The 21,973-nt window shown below is 49.6% G+C and overlaps 1 protein-coding gene across 8 annotated transcripts in view; it reads right to left on the bottom strand.

Moving 5' to 3' along the window:
- Pml (PML nuclear body scaffold) overlaps positions 1 to 21,973 on the bottom strand; it is a 62,885-nt gene that overhangs the window by 25,826 nt on the left and 15,086 nt on the right. For 3 of the 8 annotated variants that reach the window (XM_045160959.1, XM_045160953.1, XM_045160957.1), the window contains exons 3-7: positions 17,198 to 17,778; positions 14,691 to 14,770; positions 10,669 to 10,806; positions 8,225 to 8,483; positions 6,484 to 6,536 (exon numbers count right to left, since the gene is read on the bottom strand). In XM_045160959.1, the coding sequence (XP_045016894.1) occupies positions 6,484 to 6,536; positions 8,225 to 8,483; positions 10,669 to 10,806; positions 14,691 to 14,770; positions 17,198 to 17,778 (1,111 nt within the window). The other 5 variants (XM_045160955.1, XM_045160956.1, XM_045160961.1 and 2 more) reach the window with 5 other exon arrangements.

The following is a 21,973-nucleotide window of genomic DNA, read 5'->3' as shown; positions in this document are numbered from 1 at the left end:
TTTCTCCCGTGGTCTTTTTTTTGTTGTTGCTGTTGTTCCAAACAGTACAGTGAAAGCCTCTTTGTGGTCCCCAGCGCTTTCACCTAGCAATGTCCCTTCATGCCTCTTCCAGAGCAGGGCTTCTGGAAAGCCACAGAGCCCTCCACCTTCAGCCTTTTCAACAGATCATTTAAGATGGCCATCAACAACTCAACAGTCTGGGCTCCTGAGGCTGTCTTCTCTGAAGGAAGCTGTACGCACTTCATTAACAGATGTTTCCTTCCCTTCCCAAGCTTGTAGCTGGAGGAAAGGCTAGGTATTTCAGCTCTGACATGCGTCCTCCTCTTGCCTTTGGAGACCGCTATAAAGTATGGCCACCCGCAGGCAACTGGACTCACTGAACAGCATGCGTTTAAGCCAGTCAGCTATAAGCTCCCAATCTGCCCCCAACTCTTAAGTCCTGGAACACATCCATAGAGCAACAGAGGACCCAGTCCCAGGCAGCTTTTCCTTCCAGTTGACCAAGACAGCCTTCAGTCACATCTGACTTCTTCCCCTAATTCCACAAAGCAAGCTTACTGAGGGCATAGAGAGGGGCAGTCGTTGCAAAAAGCCAAAGGAAGATGTGGGGGGGAAATACTTGTCAGGGACGTGGAGGCAGAGGGCAATGGGGCTAAGAAAAGGGGTGCTGGCCCAGGGGTGAGAACAGGGAAGGAAGGAGTGAGGAAGAGCTTGAGGAACTATGGAGTATGAGGCAATGAGCACTCAAGGAAAGGGAGGATGTGGGATTTTGGTGACACTGTGGGTTATAAAGCTATATTCCCTTGACTGTTCTTAGAAAGAGGCAAATACCTGGGAAGGTCATGTCTTTCCTCTCCCTCGCTGTATCACACAGTATAAATATTTCACTTCATTCAAGGCGCTCTCTCTCTCTCTTCGCACATACACTCATCTGAATATTCCCCTGACATAAAGGTGCGACTGACTTCCTCAGTTCAGTGCTTCTTGATTTGGGCTAGGCGTCAGTAGCATGAGAAGCTCCCAGAATGCACCTGGAACAGTTCAATCAGAACCTTTGTGGGTGGCACCCAGGAACCTGCAGTTTTTTCATCTCCCCAGCGCGCAGCCAGGCTTGAGAACCTGGTTTAAGTATAGATTCGTTCCAAGCTTGATCATCAGCCGGAAAGACACCAGTTAAAACTCTCCTAGCTTCCAGAATCAATCTAGTATCTGACAGCAAGAGTCCTTGAGCTATTGAGTAACTTTTCAGCATCCAATCTCTAGCTGCCTCTGGGCTCGGCTTAGCAAGACACCTCCGGGTTTTGCAGCCACAACACGGGTGCCAGCAAACCAGACCCATCCCACTGGCTGGCCTGTGTCCTCTGTGACCTGCCTACTTGCTATTCTAACCCCTCCAAAAGAAACACTACTCCTTGGTCAACAGCTCCCACATCCTCAGCCAGACACTGGGATCACCTTTTCTGCTACGCATACCTCACCAGTACCATGGTCCCTCCCCTGGACCTGCTGCTGCCCACAGCCTCCTTTTCTCTGCCACGTCACCCATGTCACGTTGGCCGTGGGCTGCCCCCTTGGCTGGACCCTCTCCTGCTCTCCTTGATCCTGCTGCTGCCAAGGCAGAGAAGGCGGTCGTCTGTCACAGAAGTAGGTGAGACTAGCTCTAGCTAGAGGCATTGTTCACACGTCCTTGCGGGTTTTAAACCTAGTCCTCACCCCCAGGGATCCGGCCTACCACGGAAGTCTGGGACCCCACTACCTTCTTCCAGCAAGGATGAACTCTCTTGGGATAGTCCCTCTTGCTCCGTTGGTCCCCTACATGGGAGGTCTGTTAGCAGACAGCTGCAGCCCATGCTGAGGCCCCACCATGTACTGGGCCACTTGGAAAAGGCGCCATTCTAGCAGTCTCTGTACAACTCTCGCCCTCTGTAAGGCTGGACAAAGGCCACTGACAGAGAGGACGTGCGGCTGGGATGCCGGCTCAAGCACTGCGCCCCTCCTTCCAAGTTGAGGGGGGTATAGATTTTCAGTGGGGGTGCTGTGTAGGTACCCTAGGTGCCTCAGGCGCTTATAAGGGATCAAGAAAATGGGAGAGGGCTGGAGAGATGGCTCAGTGGTTAAGGCACTTGCCTGCAAAGCCCAAGGACCCAGGTTTGATTCCCCAGTAGCCACATGAGCCATATGCACAAGGTGGAACATGCGCCTTGAGTTCGTTTGCAGTGGCTAGAGGCCCTGGAATGCCCATTCTCTCTCAAATAAATAAATTAAAACAAAAACTTATAAAAGAAGATGGACAAAGCCGGGTGTGGTGGTGCACGCCTTTAATCCCAGCACTTGGGAGGCAGAGGTAGGAGGATTGTCATGAGTTCAAGGCCACCCTGAGAATACATAGTGAATTCCAGGTCAGTCTTGGCCAGAGTGAGATCCTACCTCTAGAAAACAACAACAAAATAAGATGGGAGAGACATGCATGACAGGAAAGTTTGAAACTCCCGTAATGGTTAAGTTTTACATATACACACACCAGCAGTGGCCCCTGGTGCTCTCTTGTTCCTTTGGGCTTACTCCACAGGTCAACGGCTTCTGATTTGTCACATCTTCCTAACCTGTACCGTGGACCTCCCTCCTCCCCTTGATGACCTTGATGTCTCCACTGATAACAGAGTTGGATCCCTTTCCTGTCCTCCCCTGCTCACTGCTCGTCACACCACCTATATTCAACTCCTCTCCTTTGCTCAACCTTTTTTTCCCTGATTCTTATCTCCACCCAGGGTCCCTGCTAGCTTGAGCTTTATCAGGTTACCGGATGGAAAGCAATGTCCACATAGCAGAGGAATATAAGTCATGAAAAGGTACAAACTCCATAGTGGCTGGGTGCGAGGAATATAATTAAAAGAGGTGCCCTGGAGTTTTTGGCTTGTGTACCCGAGCAGATGGTGAGCTGATGCCCACCTGAGAGGAGAGGCAGAGATGTGTGAGGTACATATGGGATAGCCTAGTGGAGCGATCGTAAGGCTCTGCCATGCTGATTCAGCTGGCAGGAGCATGCATAACTATTAGCTACTCATAGGTAATAACCAGAGTCAGAGGGGGCTGTGCTCACCCGGACACCACATAGACTAAGGGGAGAGGAGATCCTAGAACCCAAACGGTAAGAACGCCGACTTTTACAAGGGCAAAAAGACCTGAGGGTGGAGTCCTCAGAGCTGCAGAGGGAACAGTCTCCCAAGAGAGGTTGACCTGACCAAGAATGCTAAGGACTGAATAGAACCACTGTCCTCAAAGGCCTGGAGTGTCCCTGGTACTGGCAGGCAGGGTCTCTGGCATGGTGGGCATGTGGAGGTAGTAGGATGAGGAGCAGCACAGAGCATGAAGGAGGAAGGGGGCAAAGGAGACGAGCCAGGCGTCTTTTAGGGTGTTACATTTGGAAGGAAGAGGAAGTATTGGTATACAGTAAAGTTTACACTCAATAATAAACAAACAGGGCTGGAGAGGTGGCTCAGCGGTTAAGGCGCTTGCCTGTGAAGCCTAAGGACCTAAGTTTGTTTCTCCAGGACTCACGTAAGCCAGATGCACAAGGTGGCGCATGCATCTGTAGTTTATTTGCAGTGGCTGAAGGCCCTGGCCCACCCATTTTCTCCTCCCCTCTTTCTCTCATAAACAAACAAACCATAAAGGGTACAGGGTCATCCCTATTGCTGTATATATTTGATCACTTACTGTCTTCTAGTGCAATAAACTTAAACCTAATAACTATATTTTAAAAAAAAAGAAACACAGGAGGACAAATATTAGATGCAGCGAGGCTACCCATAGGGCAGGGGCTAGGCCAGGACCCAGGATTGAGTTCTAGAGGCAAGTAGACTTTCCCTCCACCTTGACCAAAGGGGTAAGTTAAGGGATATGATGGAGAGGTGGTAGCATGTCCACCATTCTCCTGCACCCAGAGGGCTCCTGCTTGTGACCCAGAGCAGTCACCAGCTGACAAGGAACGTAAGGACAAAACCCAGAGAAGAAGCATCCTTAGGGAGCAATGACAGCAGGGGAGGAGGGCTATCAGGCCACAGATAGTCCTTTGTCCTTTGAGATCCCGTGTGGCTTTTCTCCAACGGGTCTCCAAGGGAAAGCAGAGGCTGCTACAACCCCCACAGAGGGTTGTTTCCACCTGGTAGGTCTTGATGGGACCATGACCGAAACGGGAAGAGGAACAGCCGGAGGTAGGCGACGGCAGAACCGAGATCTGCGTCGGGTTAGAGTGGCCAGTTTAGAGATGTTATTGAGGCACCTAAGGTGGCCGTATGGCAATGGGATAAGGACCCTTGAGAGGTGAAGGACAGAGGCAGGGGCCAGGGCGATGGGTGCGGAAGTCACCCAGGAAGAAGGTAAGGCCCGAGGGGAAAGAAAGAATCTAGGAGGTCCCATCTTCCCTCCACAAAGGCAAAGTGGGTGGATGTCTGAGGTAAGCTAAGGAAACTAGGGTATTTCCCAAGAGCTGCACTTCAAAGCCACCAAGAGAGGTGCTAGAACAGTCCAACAGGCACAGAGGGCCTTGTCCTTCCTCCAGCATGGGAGGAAGACGAGAGGGAAGTTACATGCAGGGAGGATGGAGACAAAAACCACTGCAGGGAAGAGCACGACCGTGCGGGGACTCTGATGGCTGGGGAATAAGAGCTCACAAAGGAGATCATTTAACAAGTATTTATTGAGCAGCCACACCTGTGTAGGCCTTGGGACGGTCACAGTCCCTACACCCATGGACTCAGATGGTGGCAGAGTCTAAGGGGAGAAAGGCTTAGGGTAGAGGCGGAGCTGGGAATTCAGGAGGGCGCAGTGTGAGAAGCTTCTCTGTCAGGCAAAGAGGCCTTTGAGAACAAGTGGCCTGAACTTCGGCTGTACCCATGGCCTTGGCCTTCCCCCTCCCAGCCACAGACGACTCAAGTCTCTCAGCCCAGAGGTCCACCAAGCCCTTCATTCCTTTCTTGGCCACTTGACCAAGTTAATAAAAGCCTCGTCTGTGCTGGCCTTTTGTGTGCGTGGGCTGGAGGAGACGTCCATGGTTATCTGGCCACAAGGCTGCAGACGGTAGGCTGGGGGTGTCCAGCAGTCATGGAGAAGGGAGGCACTCGTGTCCTTCACAGGTCTGTCTGAGGGAAGCCTGGGCTGGTGGAGAGCCCCTTGAGAGGGCAAGAAATAGGAAAAGCTTCCAGCGGACCTTGAACTTAAGGGTTCTCCATGGGGCCTTTGGAGGGGGCTCCCACATATGCACCCCCAGTGGAAGTGGCAGTAAGCTGAGAAGCTGTGGAAATAGGGAGGGCAAAAAAGTGGTCGAGCCACTGTCTTAAATGGGGAGAGCCTGTGCGGAGGCAGCCAGCCCTGCACCTGCGTCGGGATGCGCTGAGGACCCTCTGCAGGCGGGCAGGATAGGCCTGGCCATCGGCAGGGAAGCGGGGAGCCCCTATGGTGGCAGGAGCGGCGGCTTGGATCACAGGGTGAGACCTGTGTGGGGGCATGATCTCATGGGAAGACACGCGAAGGATGTGGTGGAGGCGGGTGACTCCTGGTGCCCTGCGTGAGCAGACGCGGTTCCCACGGAGGATGGCAGTGCGCTCCTGATGACCTGTGGGCTTGCTGGGAGACCCGGGGTCGGGGGTGGCGGCTTGCTCAGTGGGATGGAAGGGAGTCCAAGCTTGGGAGCGACAGGTGCTGCCTCCTCCTCGGGGCCGACTGCAGGCCCAGCGGGGGCGGGAGGTTTTCCGCCCTCTCAGCAGGGAGTGAGGTGGCCAGGAGGGTGGCTCAGCAGTCTCTGAAGGTTCTGCACACTTTCCAATACAGAATCTCAGACTGAGAGCCGGAAAGGACCTTAGGGACACCCTGTCCAACTTTCCATTCTCTTCAGACTCTCTTTTGCCTGGGCGGGTGATAGTCCAACCTCTAATAATATACCGCTAGGGACAGAAGGGTCACACTCCCTATCTATGAGATCACTGTTAAGAAGTCTTCTTACATGGAGTTAAAAAAAAAAAATGCCTCTGAGCTGTCCTTTATATGCTATCCCATGCTCACACAGGGCCACACCCCATCTCTTTACTGGTCCTCCTTGGCTATGATTGACCAGGGAATGGCCTCTTGGAGGACTTAGCAGGCAGAAAATGCAATAAGAAAGCTTTACACAAGGGCTCAGACATTCCAAAGGAGAGATGGATTTCTGGAAGGCAGCGTTCTGACAAGCATTTCCAAGGCATAAACACGGCCACCGCTGCTGAAGACTCTTGCCCAGCGCGGGTGTGGTGAGAGGGCCGGGCAGCTCCAGACACGGCACTTGGACAATTTAGGCTTTTAATACCTTGCTGGGGAAAAAACAAAAACAAAAACAAAAAAACCTCCCCAGGTGCAAGGCAAACCTGAGAGTCACCTGCTATGGCTGTAACCTCTAGGACCTGGAATGAGGGGAGGCAGGTATCCTGAGCCTAACTCGGAGCCACTCACCGAATTCTCAGTATCTGAGTCTTCTGAACTGCTGATCACCACGATGCGTTCCTCTGAAACCAAGGGGGGTATCATATTAGGTCCAGCCTGAAGTGTGCCCTGGCTGAGGTGAGGGGTGCTTGCTTATCCAAGGGGAATCCTTGGAGGCCAGTGATGGCCGAATATTCGCCATGTACCAGTGTGGATCTGGTTTGGGTTTAGATTTCTTATTTATTATATATTTGTTTATTTGACAGAGAAAGAGGGAGAGGGCGAGAGAATGGGTATGTCGGGGCCTCCAGCCACTGCAAACGAACTCCAGATGCGTGCGCCCCCTTGTGTAGCTGGTTAACATGGGTCCTTGGGAATTGAACCTGGATCCTTTGGCTTTGCAGGAAAACACCTTAACTGCTAAGCCATCCCTCCAGCCCTGGGTTTAGATTTCAATTGCTATTCTTGTGACTCTTCTGTGGAAACTCAGTGGAGCTACTGGCCCTGAATCCAGACTCTGTTCACCATATAGGAAGCCTAACAGCCATTACCTGCTTTGAACCTTTTTGCAATCACACTGGTTTTGTTCCCCATCTTAGTAAAATACACCAGTAAGCACTGGCAGGGAGGGCTCCATGTACGCTCTGGCCCAGGCTTAGTCTGGCACCCATGTAAGGAACAAAGCCAAGCCAGGCGTGGTGGCGCACACCTTTAATCCCAGCACTTGGGAGGCAGAGGTAGGAGGATGGCAGTGAGTTCAAGGCCACCCTGAGACTACGTTGTGAATTCCAGGTCAGCCTGGGTGACAGTGAGACCCTACCTCAAAAAAAAAAAAAAAAAAAGGAACAAAGCTAGACTCTGGTTGAGGTAGATACAGAGAGAACTCTCTTGTTCCAGTATTCTCTGGGCTAACCTCACTCATACCCAAGACTCAGTCTCCCTGTACGGCCATGTCCATAACAGATACCTCATGAGGACAAAGCTCGAGATGACAGGTGAGACACTTAGTGGTCTGTGCAGAAGAACTGAGGAAAATTATGAGTGTGGACTTATTCAAGTTGTCTTGGGGAATTTCTGAGGGGGCTGGGGACATGACTCAGCAGTTAAGGTGCTTGCCTACAAAGCCTAAAGACCTGAGTTTGATTCCCCAGTACCCACATAAAGTGGTGCATATATATGGAGTTTTTTTGAAGTGGCTAGAGGCCCCGGAGCACCCTCTCTCTCTCCCTGCTTGCAAATAAATAAGAAACATATTAAACAATAATAATAATAAAGAATTTCAAAAAAAAAAAAAAAAGAATTTCTAGGCCAGGCGTGGTGGCGCATGCCTTTAATCCCAGCACTCGAGAGGCAGAGGTAGGAAGATCGCCATGAGTTCGAGGCCACCCTGAGACTCCATAGTGAATTCTAGGTCAGCCTGGGCTAGAGTGAGACCCTACCTCGAAAAAACAAACAAGCAAAAAAAGATTTTCTTAGGAATCATTTATCTGGTGCTGGCATTGGGACTTTTTAGGAAAACAACTCAGAACCCTGATTTAGCCCCTCAACCTTCCCCCACTGGAACCCCAGCCAAGGACATGGTAATCTGTTTGGTCTCTTTTACACCTGGGCAATTTGTATAGGCTGCCTTAATTCAACCACAGCTCAGAGCAGGGCACTCAGGACAATCCCACTGGCTTCAAGCTCCCAGAATAGCATCAGAATGCAGAGCCACAGCCCAGACCCCCAAGAACTGCAGGCAGGCCTCAGCCACTGTGGCCCATCTCCTTACCAGCCTCCTTTGTGTTGCTGGTCACATGGTTGCTGGTGGGTGGGATGACCTCCTTTTCTATGATGGGGCTCTCGGGGCTAGAGGGCCCATCCAGGTGGGGAGGTGAGAGTGCCTTGGAGGTGCTTGGCCTGGGCTGCTCGGGAGAGCTTGGGGCTAACCTCGCCAACCTTTCTTCCTCAGTCTCCATCTTGATCATCTTCCTGGAGCACTGGGTCTGGCAGCTCTTCCTTTTCATGAGGGTGGGGGTTTGGGAGGCCTCCTGCACAGGGGAGAGAGCAACACAGGGATGGGTCATGTTATTCCCGGCACTGCTGGGCTGAGAGCCTGCGCTGGCTGTGGGGGAGAGGGGCTACGGCCGCGCCCTTGCTGCTGTTGGCCCTTCTGCCATGCAGACAGTGCCTCTGCAAACAGGAAGCCCTCCCAGATTGCCCATCATACTGCTCCTGGCCTCTGACCACCAACGTCCGCCTGCTTCACAACACTGACTGTTTCAGTAGTCCCAGCCAGGCTGGATGGGGCTCAAGCTTAGTAGGTAGCTTCTTGCAGGTGCAGCCAAGTACAAGGTAGATGTTCGTAGCGAGGAGTGGTGTCGATTGCTGCTAGACACCTGCCTGTGTGCCTCTGACCTTTTGGAGCTGATTTTCAAGAGGAATGTGGAAGGGATTGGAAACTATGGCCTGAGAGATGCCTTGCACTGCTGAAGGTACAGCCTGATGGACTATTCTCGTCAGATTTGAAAGACCTGAATGCAGTAAGAACTATGGACTGTCAGGTTTGGCTGATGGGGGTGAGAAAGAGCTTTGCCTGGACTGGGCTAGAAACAGTTTGTGTGAGAGGCTTGCTGTTATGCCCATGTCCTGAGAATCGGTACAGGGTTGCTTTGCATAGAAACAGACTGATATGAGCAGAGAGGTATGACACAGAAAAATGAAATCTCTGGGACAAAACTTCTGCCCATTTAGCTGCAACTGTATGAGAGATTATAACCACTGAGACTAGGCCAGCTGACATGCATTGGGGCAACAGAAAAAAAATGCAGAGTCTTTTGAAAGAGCCTGAGTGTTCAAGGAGTGTCCTGTTCTTCACAGTCTGCTTTATTCCCCCATGGATTAACAAATTGGCACCCCACCTGGTATTATGAAGTATAAGAAATGCAGGAAAGAAAGGGTCACTGAATTTGCAACATGGTCTTATGTGTTAGAAACCGCCATGGGCAGTGTGAAGCAGGTTTGCTAGATGCCTGAATGGAGACCTGATGGAGCTGTGAGGATAGACTATGGGTTGCAGTAGAGACTCAGTGGAGATGCCAGGACCATGAGATGGATGTTAAGGAAAGCTGCCAGCTCCAGATGAAGTTTTCCATGACTGTGAGTAGCCTAGCTGGAGGGACAGAATTGGAACTCCAGAGACTTGATGCTGGTTAGAATAATCAGACTTGGAGATTTGTCACTGGTTAGAGTTGTTGGACTTGGAGCTACAGTTTGATCTTTACCCTGGTTGTTTTAAATCTTGTATTTGTTGAATATTTCTTTGCTATGCCCAATGTCATCTTTTGCAGTGTGAATGTTTATTCTGTGCCATCATGGTGTTTTGGGGGAGTTTTTGGTATTATGGCTCACTTAAAAGATCTTGGATTATGGGAATGTTTGAACATCATTAGGATTGATTAAAAACTATGGGGACTTTTTGCCGGGCGTGGTGGCGCACGCCTTTAATTCCAGCACCTGGGAGGCAGAGGTAGGAGGATTGCCGTGAGTTCGAGGCCACCCTGAGACTACATAGTTAATTCCAGGTCAGCCTGAGCCAGAGTGAGACCCTACCTCGAAAAAAAACTAAAAAAAAAAAAACAAATAAACAAACAACAAAAAAAAACTATGGGGACTTTTAAAGATGGACTGAATGCATTACATTTTACATCATGGATAGTTAACAGTTTATGGGGACCAAGGGCAGAATGTGGTAGTTTGATTCAGGTGTCCCCCATAAACTTAGATGTTCTGGAATGCTAGGTTCCCAGCTCATGGAGGTTTGAGAATTAACACCTTTTGGAGGCAGTGTATTGTTGGGGATGGGCTTATGGGTGTTATAGCCAGTGTCCCCTTGCCAGTGTTTGGCACAGTCTCCTGTTGCTATTGTCTACCCGATGTTGGCCAGGGGGTGATGTCCACCCTCTGCTCATGCCATCATTTTCCCCTGCCATCATGGAGCTTCCCTTTGAGTCTGTAAGCCAAAATAAACCCTTTTCTTCCCCAAAAGCTGCTCTTGGTTGGGTGATTTCTGCCAGCAAGGAGAACCTGACTGCAACAGTAGGTGTTGAGCAGATGCTAGCTCACGAAGACCTTAGGAAGATCTTCATTCTCCCCCAGCTCCACCTCACTGCCGTCTGGAGTCTGGGCCCTTCTGGAGCAATGCAGGACTGGGGAGACGGGGGGGGGGGGGCTTACCTCTCTGTAGGAGGGGCTTTTGATGGAGAAGGCGTACATGGGCACAGGGTGTACTCCAGGTACCGACTGTACCACAGCCACAGGTTGGGTCTCAGTCAGCTCCAGGGCCTGGTTCTGTGTCCTCTGCACCTCACTGGGCTGAAAAATTGGGAAACAAGAGACTCAAGTCAGTTTGGTCCGAAGCTCAGAGCTCACTGGAGACAGATCCCTCCCCAAGCCCTCCACAAGCCTGTACTGCTGATGCCCAGGCTCACTTCAATCCTTACACACTGCAGTAGTCGGAATGTGACATTGAAAAGGTATGGCCCCACAGACTCAGGATCTTGTATTAAAATTAAGCTTGTAGCTGGGCGTGGTGGCGCACACCTTTAACCCCAGCACTTGGGAGGCAGAGGTAGGAGGATCGCTGTGAGTTCGAGGCCAACCTGAGACTACAGAGTGAATTCCAGGTCAGCCTGAGCTAGAGTGAGACCCTACCTCGAAAAGCCAAAATAAACAAACAGCTAAATAATAAACTTGTAACTTGGGTCTCCAGTCGCCTGGCTGGAGGTGTCCCTGGGGGGGACAGGTCCTGCAGTCCAGTCCTAAGGTGTGTTTAGGGGCAGATTTGGATACCAGCCCAAAGGTGCAGAGAAGGCACCTTTGAGCTCTGGCAGGTCCCTGCTCACATTTGGGGTGCTGCCATTTGGTTGTGCCTGTCTGTCGGCTTGGATATGTGGGAGCCAGCAGTTTCTTCCGCCATCGGCGGAATGGCCCCTGGATCTGTTAAGCCTGAGATAAACCCGCTCCTCCCAGAAAGTGTGTTTGGTTGGATGCTTGTCCCAGCAACAGGGAACTGACTACAAACACACGTTCTCACAGGGAAGGAAGATACCTCAGGGACTACAGCTCATCAGGACGCTCCTGACAGCCAGCTTACTGTTGAGAGCAAGCACCTCCCTCACAACCACCACAGACAGAGTTCCAGCTCGCTTCTACCTGGGCAGTGACTATCCAAATTAGATAAGTCACTTAAAATTCACTGGGCCTCAGTGCCCCTCAGTCAAATCCTAACAGGTGCCTTGGACAGCACCGAAAGGCCTAGAAGAGCCACCTGGCTTGTTGACTGTCCCACTACTGGTGGAGTGATGGCTGACCGGAGCAATAGTAAATGTTGGCTTGATTACTGCTCCATATCAGGCTCAGCGTCATGTGTGCGCGCGTGTGATCTCAAAATGAAGCAGGGCAGTTCAACAAAAAAGCGAAACAAAGAATTAACAGTGAGAACCATCAGTCCCATTGCGAGGGAATCTATCCTCAAAGAACCGACAATATTCAAACCCAGACTTATACACAGGGCCGAGGAGGTAGTCCAGAGACCGAGTGCTGTCTACCATATGCAAGGCTCTAGCTTCAATCCTCAGTGAAGATTTAAAAAAAAAAAAAAATGCTTAGGCCAACGTGGTGGCGCACGCCTTTAATCCCAGCACTCGGGAGGCAGAGGTAGGAGGATTGGCATGAGTTCAAGGCCACCCTGAGACTACAGACTGAATTCCAGGTCAGCCTGGGCTAGAGTGAGACCCTACCTCAAAACACAAAACAAAACAAAAAAAAAGGTCAATATGGGAACTAAAAGCTCAGTTCCAACCTCCTACCACAGCCCTTTGAGGCCCAGAGCTGCCTCTCCTTTCCCGACAGGGCTAACACTGCCACACTCTCCTAGGCCTGTCTCCTCTGAACTTTGCACCCACACGTTGTCACTTCCTTCCCGAGATCCACTGCCAGCTACCAGGCTACGACCCCAGCCAAAAGCAAGAGGCTTTGCAGAAACAGTATGGCCCAAGCTCAAGTTCAAACAGATTCATAACTGATGCCAAGAAACCACCTCCGCCCTAGCTTTATCACGACACATACATATGGAACACCCAGACCCCAAGACAGCAGGGGCTCTCTGGCTGCTCATTAACCAGCCACTGGCACATGGAAGAGAGCCCAGACTGAGGGCCCAGGGCATTTCCCCATTATTATTTCATCTTGTTTCTTTGTAGATAACATCCATTTGGGCTAGTGAAGCCATCTACTTATGTACTGACAAGGACAAGTAAGGTATGTTCCACCCATTTAATGGACCTTCCTGTAAGATAGTACCAGGACAGAAAATCTGCAGTCCCAGTGGGAACTGGGTTTTTACTGAATGAGGGAAATCCACGCATCCAAAGTCCATGGTAGGTCAGGCTTCTAGGAGTGTTGGGTTCATTTTATCTGCTGATTAAAGAATTTTAAAAAGCAGGAGAGGGTTTAAAAGAATAATCTTATTATCAAAATAAGAGGAAAATACCAGAATTTTCCCTATTTACTGACATGGGTTAGAAGTACAGAACACAAGGTTTGGTTAAAAAGCCTGCAGTGAGATACCATGTGCAAGTGTGTATGGTGCTAAGCTATCTTTGTGCAAAAACAGAGTGAAGGCCAGGCATGGTGGTGTACACCTTTAATCCCAGCACTCAGAGGTAGGAGGATCGCTGTGAGTTGAGGGCCAGCCTGAGACCATATCGTGAATCCAGGTCAGCCTGGGCTAGAAGCGTGACCCTACCTCCACAACAAACAAACACAAAACAGAACGAAAAGGGCAAATGTCTGTAATCATAAAAAGAAATCCTGAAAGGATATGTAAGTGATGAATAAAAATCAGTATCTGAGCGTTAGCAATGGACAGAGAGGCTGGATCAGGTGGGAATGAGACCCTTTACCGCTTTCTGTGGTTTGGCTTCTGACACATAATTGAATTATCCATCAAACAACAAAATATCCTCTTTTTGCTTCAAAACAATGAAGAACTGGCTTTCAGTACTGCCCCTAGCTTGCTGATGGTGGCTTTGAGGCACAGCTCCCCTCTGGGCCTTAATCACCTCCTCTGTAAGGGGCCTGATACTCCATGCGCTCTCGAAGTCCGGCCTCCTTCAGGAAGCCTCTCTGGATTACCACAGTCCACGGCAATCTTTCTCCTAGGGGTCACCCCATGGCAAAGCTGCTTGGTCACTGCACCAGAAAGTCTGCTTGGGCCTGGGCCCAGATTTGGACAGGCACCCACAGATCAGTGCCCAGGCCGGTGGGCAGACAGATGCCAGCTGGAGGAAGGAACTGACAGGGCTGATCCACTGCAAAGGAGCCAGGGCTCCAAGTACTGTGGGGGGGGGGGGCAAGGGGGCAGTGCATTTCCACTTAGGGAAAGTACCCCATCCGCGCAGTCGAGTTGGGAGCACTGCCTAACAACGAATGGGCTCCCTGTCGCTGGAGGGGTCTGCGTGAAAGCTGGTCACTCGCAGGTCACAGGGAGTAACAGCTGGACATCGCACATGGGTGCCTTGCAACTTTGAGAAACTGTGGTTCTCAGGTGTATATGATGATTCTAAAATCTGTGGAAAGCAGCTCTGGCTCCAAATCTCTCCAACCATGGTTCCAACCCACGAGCCATGTGTGGGGGAAGAGGAAAAGACCACCTATGCTGGTCCCAGGAACTGGCTCACTCATGGTGTGAGGTGGTCTACAAGGATGTCACGTGCCACCACACCCAACAGGGCCACTGCTGCTATCCCCACTCCCCTTATTGCCTTTAATCAGCAGATCAAACAAATCCAGCACCCTTAGGAGCTGACCAGTCATGGACTCTTGTAGAGGCGGGTTTCCCCATTCGATAAAAATCCAGTTATGGGCTAGAGAGATGGCTTAGCAGTTAAGGTGCTTAGCCTGTGAAACCCAAGGACGCAACTCTGGCTCCCCAGAACCCACACAAGCCAGATGCACAAGGTGACCCATGAGCACAAGATGGCGCACGCGTCTGGAGGTCGACCGCAGAGGCTTGAGGTCCTGGCACACCAATTCTCTCCCTGCCTCTTCCATAAGTAATAAATAAATAACCTGATTCTGGTGAACGGTTAAAATACAGAAACAAAGAGTTACTCTGCAGTGTTGGAGCCCTGCATCAGCCAGCCAGACCCTTCCTTAACTCCTACGAAGAGCTCCAGTCCAGTCATCCACTGTACCTCTCTCACCAGCTCAACATCAAAAGACTCCCCAGAAGTGCTGACTGCTGCCGGGCTGGGTCTCCTGGATACGGCTGCATCTGGAGAACACACAAAAAAAGGGACAGGCAGGTCAGGCATAGCCCAGAGAGCAGCGACCTGGCCTGGGACAGCGCAGGAGGGCCTCCCTCCTTTTCCTATAAATTCACCTCCCAGCCATCACCGAGAGCTGGCAGTTGTAAGGACAGCTCCATTAGAGAGTGATTCTTTCGGCTCCAATACTCCCCCTGACCTGACAACCTGGTTCTAAGATCTAATTTACATCGCTCATGCTCCAAATAAGATAGCTTCTCTCAGCTGGGGGGATGGCTTAGGGCTTTCGGCATTTGCCTGCGAAGTCAAAGGACCCAGGTTCGATTCCCCAGGACCCACATAAGCCAGATGCACAAGGTTGTGCATGCATCTGGAGTTTGTTTGCAGTGGCTGAAGGCCTTGGCACGGCCATTCTCTCTATCTGTCTCTTTCTCTCCTTCCCCTCCTCTCTCTCAAATAAAATAAAGTAAAATAAAATAAGAAAGCTTCTCTCTGCCACTGCCCAGTCACAATGCCCAAGGCTAACTATTTAAACCCTGTGGTTCTTTTCTGGAAATGGGAAAACATTCATACATGAAGAAGTCACAAGACCATGCCCCTTCTAGGATTAATTCATTATGAGTCCATGGACACCAGTTCCAGGAGTGTGGGAGTCTTCCAGCCCTGGCACATCTCTGCCCAGGGCCTTCAGATTCTCTAGCCTCCCTCTCCTTTTCCAGTAAGGGCACACCCACACCAGCTGCTCAGACCTCTCAGTGCAGTTTCAAGATTTCATCAAAAGCCTGAAGAGGCTCTCTTGTGCACTCCCCCATCTTTGTATGGAAAGCCCCTGGGGTTTCCAGCTCACAGGGACTGCTACAACTTCCAAATTATTATTATTATTGCATACGTATGTGGAATGCATGCGTGTGTATGTGATTTTGGGTGTGTGGGTACACGTGTGCATGTGAGTGTGGAGGTCAGAGGACGACATTAGGTGTCTTCCTCTAATGTCTTCCATCTTATTATTGAAGCTTGATTCATCTAGTCTAGCTGGCCAGTTGATCCTAGGGACCCATCTGTCACCATCTCCCCAGTGCTGGGGTTACAGCACAGGCCATCATGCCTGGCATTTACTTGGGTTGTGGGGATCCAAGCTCAGGTCCTCATGCTAGGGTGGTAAGTGTGTCACCAACGAAGCCATCACCCCAGCCCACGACTCCTGGATTCTGATGCGGCGCGAAGTATTACCCAATTCTCCAGCTACGCTATGTAGCCAGGCTCCTCTCTCGGTCAGACTGAACAATGTTCCAGGTCAGGAACTGGTCTTCCTACCTTGCAGAGGCCTAATACTAAACAGGACCCAGAGGGTGACAGCTTGGTCCAGAAGGCAGGCCATTTTAGAAACAAGCGGATCGCTTCCGTTCCACGTTAGAGCAAACCTCTCACTCCCAGGTTTTCTGAGCACCCTTCTCCCCTAACACTACTTCCCAATGGCTTCTCTGCTTCAGGGCATGGAGGGCCTTAAGGGAACCTCCTGGAGGGCACTGAAATGACACCACATCTGGTTCTCAGCTCTGCAGGGTCTCAACGCCCACGTGTCTCTCAGGGATCAGAAACTCACAGCTGCTATTCCTTAGGGTTTTAACTAGTGAATATGCCTCCTCTGGGCTTCTGCCACACTGTGTCAGACTCTTCCTTTCCCCCTGTTCTGCACCCTGGAACCTAGGACCTAAGCAAGCACAAGAGACTTAATAAAAAACTTCAGGACCGGGCTGGAGAAGATGGCTTAGTGGGTAAGGTGCTTGCGTGCAAAGCCCAAGAACTCATGTTTGAATCTCCAGGACCCACATGGCCAGACACACAGTAATGCAAGTGTGCAATGGCGCACATGTGCCACAAGAGGGCGCACATGTTCGGAGTTCATTCACAGCTGCTGAAAGCCCGGACAGCCCATTCATATTCTCTCTCTCTCTCTCTGTCTCTCAAAAAAAAAAGTGAGGGCTGGAGAAATGGCTGTGATTGAAGGTGCCTGCCTGCAAAGCCTGGCTGCCTGGGTTCAATTCCCCAATGCTCACATAAAGCCCTGGCACACTCATTCTCTCTGCCTGTCTGTTTGTCTCCCTCAAGTAAGTAATTTTTTAAAATCCAATTGTTGTGCTGGTGTGATGGCTAAGTGGTTAAAACACTTGCCTATGAAGCCTAAGACCCAAGTTCGATTCCCCAAGGTGGCACACGCATCTGGAGTTTGTTTGCAGTGGCTAGAGGCCCTGGTGCACCCATTCTCTCTCTCTCTCTCTCTGCCTCTTTCTCTGTCAAATAAATATATTTAAAAATCCAGTTTTCTTCATGTCGCTGCCTTGCTCCAGTCTCCCTCTGGGAGCAACGGTGAAGCCCACAATCTCTTAAATGACAAAACGGGCTGTCCACGAGGAAGGCTGTGGCCCAGCACCTACCTGTCGCCTGGGTGATGCAAGAGATGAAGTCCTGCAGGCGCACCTTAAACTCCTGGAAGCCGCTGGTGGGCACGGGGGCTTGCAGGCCCTGGGGCTTCTCCTGCCGCAGGCGGCCCAGCGCCTGGCGCAGGAAGTCGTGCATGAACATCACCTCCTGGTCGGAGGCGTAGAGTTTCATCCTCTTCACCAGGGCGCCGCCCGTCTGGATGCGCTGCAGCACGGCGTCCAGGCGGCCCAGGTGGCCGGCCATCTGCTCGTAGTCCAGCTGGTACTTGGAGGAGAGCGCGTCCAGCAGCTCGCGCTCCTTGGCCTGCACGTGCGCTACCACCTGGCGCATGCGCGAGCGGATCAGCTCCTCGGTGTCGGCGCGCTGCTGGCTCAGCTGGCCCAGGGCGCTGCCCATCTGCGCGTGCGCCCTCTGGAAGGCGCCGCCCTGCTCCTGCAGCTCCTGCGTCATGGTGCCCAGCTCCTCTTGCCGCCTCTGGATCTCTGAGCTGATGTCGCACTGGAGGTCACTGTGGCGGCGGTCCAGGAGCGCGCAGGTGCAGCACAGTGGCTTGCAGCAGCCTCGACAATAGATGCTGCAGACACACAAGGCCCGGACTGGATTAGGGCTCTCCTGATTTATTTATTTTATTTTTTTAAAAAAATTGTTTATTTTTATTTATTTATTTGAAAGTGACAGAGAGAGAGAGAGAGAGAGAGAGAGAGAATGGGCGTGCCAGAGCCTCCAGCCACTGCAAACGAACTCCAGACGCATGCGCCCCCCTTGTGCATCTGGCTAATGTGGGTCTTGGGGAATTGAGCCTCGAACCAGGGTCCTTAGGCTTCACAGGCAAGCGCTTAACTGCTAAGCCATCTCTCCAGTCCTTTATTTTTTTTAACTCTCTCTCTTTAAATGTTTGTTATTATGTACTGCAATTGGGTTATTTAGACATGCTTACATGTTACATGTTCATAGTGGACTGAAAACTAATGCAAGGACTGTGGTCTCAGTGAGAAGTATATTTTGAAGTTTTTTTTTTGTTGTTGCTGTTGTTTTGTTTTTCGAGGTAGGGTCTTACTCCAGCCCAGGCTGACCTGGAATTCACTCTGTAGTCTCAGGGTGGCCTCGAACTCATGGCAATCCTCCTACCTCTGCCTCCCGAGTGTTGGGATTAAAGGCGTGCGCCACCACCACACCCGGCTTTGAAGTTCTTGATATGGAAATATACCAGTGTAGCTTGGTACTGCATTCTTAAATATTGATCTACTGATACTAGCTATAGGTTTAAAAATTTATATTTTTGCAGAGTGGAAGCCAGTGTTTTGGAGTTATTATTCAGGAAGGGTACAGTATTATGAATTTGAAGCTAATTATTAAAAGGCATGAGATAGCCAGGCGTGGTGGCACATTCCTTTAATCCCAGCGCCGGGGAGGCAGAGGTAGGAGGATCGCTGAGTTCCAGGCCAGCCTGAGACTACACAGTGAATTCCAGGTCAGCCTGGACTATGGTAAGACCCTACCTCAAAAAAAAAAAAAAAAAAAAAAAAAAGGCATGAGATATACTTTAAGGGAAAACCTACAGAAAAGTTCTAAAAGGTGGGATGGATTTGAAATATTGAGTGTTTTCTATTTTTCTTTGCTGTCTTGGATGGCAGAAGTAGAAAGTGACTTGCCTTCCTGGGAAGCTATAAATGCCTAAAACTATCAAGAGTACATTCTGAGTTCGTTATTTTATTCTGGTTTCAACTTAAAAAGAAAGGAAAAAGAAAAAGCTAACTTGGCCCAACTGTTCTGCCTCAGACAGGCTCCTGAAGCAAACTACGGGATAGCTGCGAGTTCGAAGAGCCTTGCTGACAGCTTGGTTTTCCTCAGAACACTGCATTGGGTATACGCCCGCATTACTGGACTTCATTTTGATACTTATCTGTCCTTCATAGTGTCTTATATGTTGAAAAACTGCTGTGGCCTTTTATGATCTGTACATAATTTAGAATAAAACAATAAAATACTCCACAGCTTTTTCTAAGTGGTCATTGTAGTAGGAAAAATAAATAAATAAATATTTGTCATTCAATTCTTCCGCCGGGCATGGTGGCGCACGCCTTTAATCCCAGCACTGGGGAGGCAGAGGTAGGAGGATCGCTGTGAGTTCGAGGCCACCCTGAGAATACAAAGTGAATTCCAGGTCAGCCTGGGCTCCAGGGAGACCCTACCTTGGAAAAACAAAATAAATAAACAAATTCCTCTTCCAAAATAAACTATGCACCATGATATGTTTCTAGGTTTGTGCCCCCCCCCCCCCGCCCTGCACACTCAGTGTCTATAGTTAAGGTCAAGGTACCTGATCTACCCATAAAACATTAGACTGAGTTCCAGGTCAGCCTGGGCTACAGGGAGATTCTACCAAAAAAAAAAAAAAAAAAAGCTACTACAACCACCATTCCTCCATCCATGTAACAATGCAAAAATATACAAAAAGAAAATTATAATCACTTTCCACTATTTAATGCCCCCACTGTGGTGGTTTGAATCGTATGTGCCCCATACTTGTGTTCTGAATGCCTGGTCTCCAGCTGATGGCAATCTGGGAGGTGCAGCCTTGCTGTAGGAGGTGAGATGTTAGGGGAGGGCTTAGGGGTGACGTAGCTGAGCTCCCCTTTGCTAGAATTTGGCACACTCTCCTGCTGCTGCTGTCCACCCGCTGTGGCTAAGGTGGCTTCTAGCCTCTGTTCGTGCATGCCTTCCCTGGCCATCATGAGGCTGAAAGACTGCACAGTGGGATTGATTCCAAGAACAGGACCTATCATCCCACTGAAGGCCAGTGCTCACAAGCCTAGAACTGATACATGCAAATGAAGTCATGGATCTACGAATTAGCCAATTCTACAATGTAGACATATCACAACACCATGGTATGCACCATAAATACACATATTTCAATGACTTTTAAGAAATATTTTTATTTGGGAACAGAGAGACGGCTTCGCGGTTAAGCGCTTGCCTGTGAAGCCTAAGGACTCTGGTTCGAGGCTCAATTCCCCAGGACCCATGTAAGTCAGATGCACAAGGTGGCACATGTATCTGGAGTTCATTTGCAGTGGCTGGAGGCCTGGTGTGCCCATTCTCTCTCTCTCTCTTTTTTCCCTGTCTGTCACTCTCAAATAAATAATAAATAAATAAAAATAAACCAAAAAAAAAATTTAAATATTTTTATTTGCAAGGGCAGAGAGAGAGAGATATAAAGAGAGAGGAAAAGGAAATGGGTGCACCAGGGCCTCCTGCCACAGCAAACAAACTCCAGATGCATGTGCCATTTTGTACCACTGGCTTTTACATGAGGACAGGGGAATCAAACCCAGGCCATCATGCTTTGCTGGCAAGCACCTTTAACTGTTGAGCCATCTCTCCAGCACATTTTTACTGATTAAAAAATTATCTTATTTATTTCTTTGCAAGGAGAGAGGGAGGGAGGAAATGAATGGCTGTGCCAGGGTCTTCAGCCACTGCAGATGAACTTCGGACACATGCACCACTTTGTGCAGTCAGCTTTAAGTGGGTACTGGAGAATCCAGTTGGATTATTAGGCTTTGCAGACAAGCACTTTAACTGCTGAGCTATCTCTCCAGCCCCCTCTTTTTTTTTTTTTTTTTTTGGCTTTTCAAGGTAGGGTCTCACTCTAGCTCAGGCTGACCTGGAATTCACTATGGAGTCTCAGGGTGGCCTCGAACTCACAGTGATCCTCCTACCTCTGCCTCCTGAGTGCTTCTGGGATTAAAGGTGTGTGCCACCACGTCCAGCTTTTTTTTTTTCTTTTCTTTTTGTTTTTTTCAAGACAGGAAATTCATGGCATTTTTGTAATACGTGACAATTAAACGGCATTGACTACTGGTGAATTCTCACACAATCTGGATGTACATGCCAGTATGCAAGAAAAAAGGCAAGTATATTACACAGAAAAGCACAGTGAGGGCTGGAGAGATGGCTTAGCGGTTAAGCGCTTGCCTGTGAAGCCTAAGGACCCCGGTTCGAGGCTTGGTTCCCCAGGTCCCATGTTAGCCAGATGCACAAGGGGGCGCACACGTCTGGAGGCCCTGGCGTGCCCATTCTCTCTCTGTCACTCTCAAATAAATAAAAATGAATACAATATTAAAAAAAAAGAAAAGCACAGTGATTCTTAAGCTATTTTTACTTAAATCTGATCCATTTTCAGTAAATGAAATGGCAAAAGGGATATCCAATAATTAATTAAGGTCCACAAATAATAAAAGACATTTAATTAAGATAACAACAACATATCACTATAATAGCTAAACAACATGGAAAAAATAGCCAGCTCTTCTATTTAGCTATGCCAGGCTTGAAATACCACACTAACCTTAACAGCTTTAGGAGCACATATCCAAATTGTAAGACTGGCCATACCAGGAATTTGCTACAAAATTCAACGATGACATTAGTCATGAAATGTTAATGGCTTCTGGAGATCTATAAAACAGACAGTAACTCCTTCTTGTGACACAAAATTATTTTGGCATTCTCAAGTACTTCTCATTAAAAAGGTGTATATTAATGGAATTTCAAAGGGGAAAGTGTGGGGGGGAGGGGAGGGAATTACCATGGGATATTTTTTTATAATCATGGAAAATGCTAATAAAAATTTTAAAAAATAAAAAAATGTGTATATTGAGCTGGGTGTGGAGGTGCACGCCTTTAATCTCAGCACTTGGGAGGCAAAGGTAGGAGGACTGCCATGAGTTCGAGGCCACCCTGAGACTACATAGTGAATCCCA

The sequence above is a fragment of the Jaculus jaculus genome, chromosome 10, assembly GCF_020740685.1.
Source record: "Jaculus jaculus isolate mJacJac1 chromosome 10, mJacJac1.mat.Y.cur, whole genome shotgun sequence".
NCBI lineage: Eukaryota > Metazoa > Chordata > Mammalia > Rodentia > Dipodidae > Jaculus > Jaculus jaculus.
The sequence above is the reverse complement of the archived record's forward strand: the minus strand, read 5'-3'. Positions and strand labels throughout refer to the sequence as shown.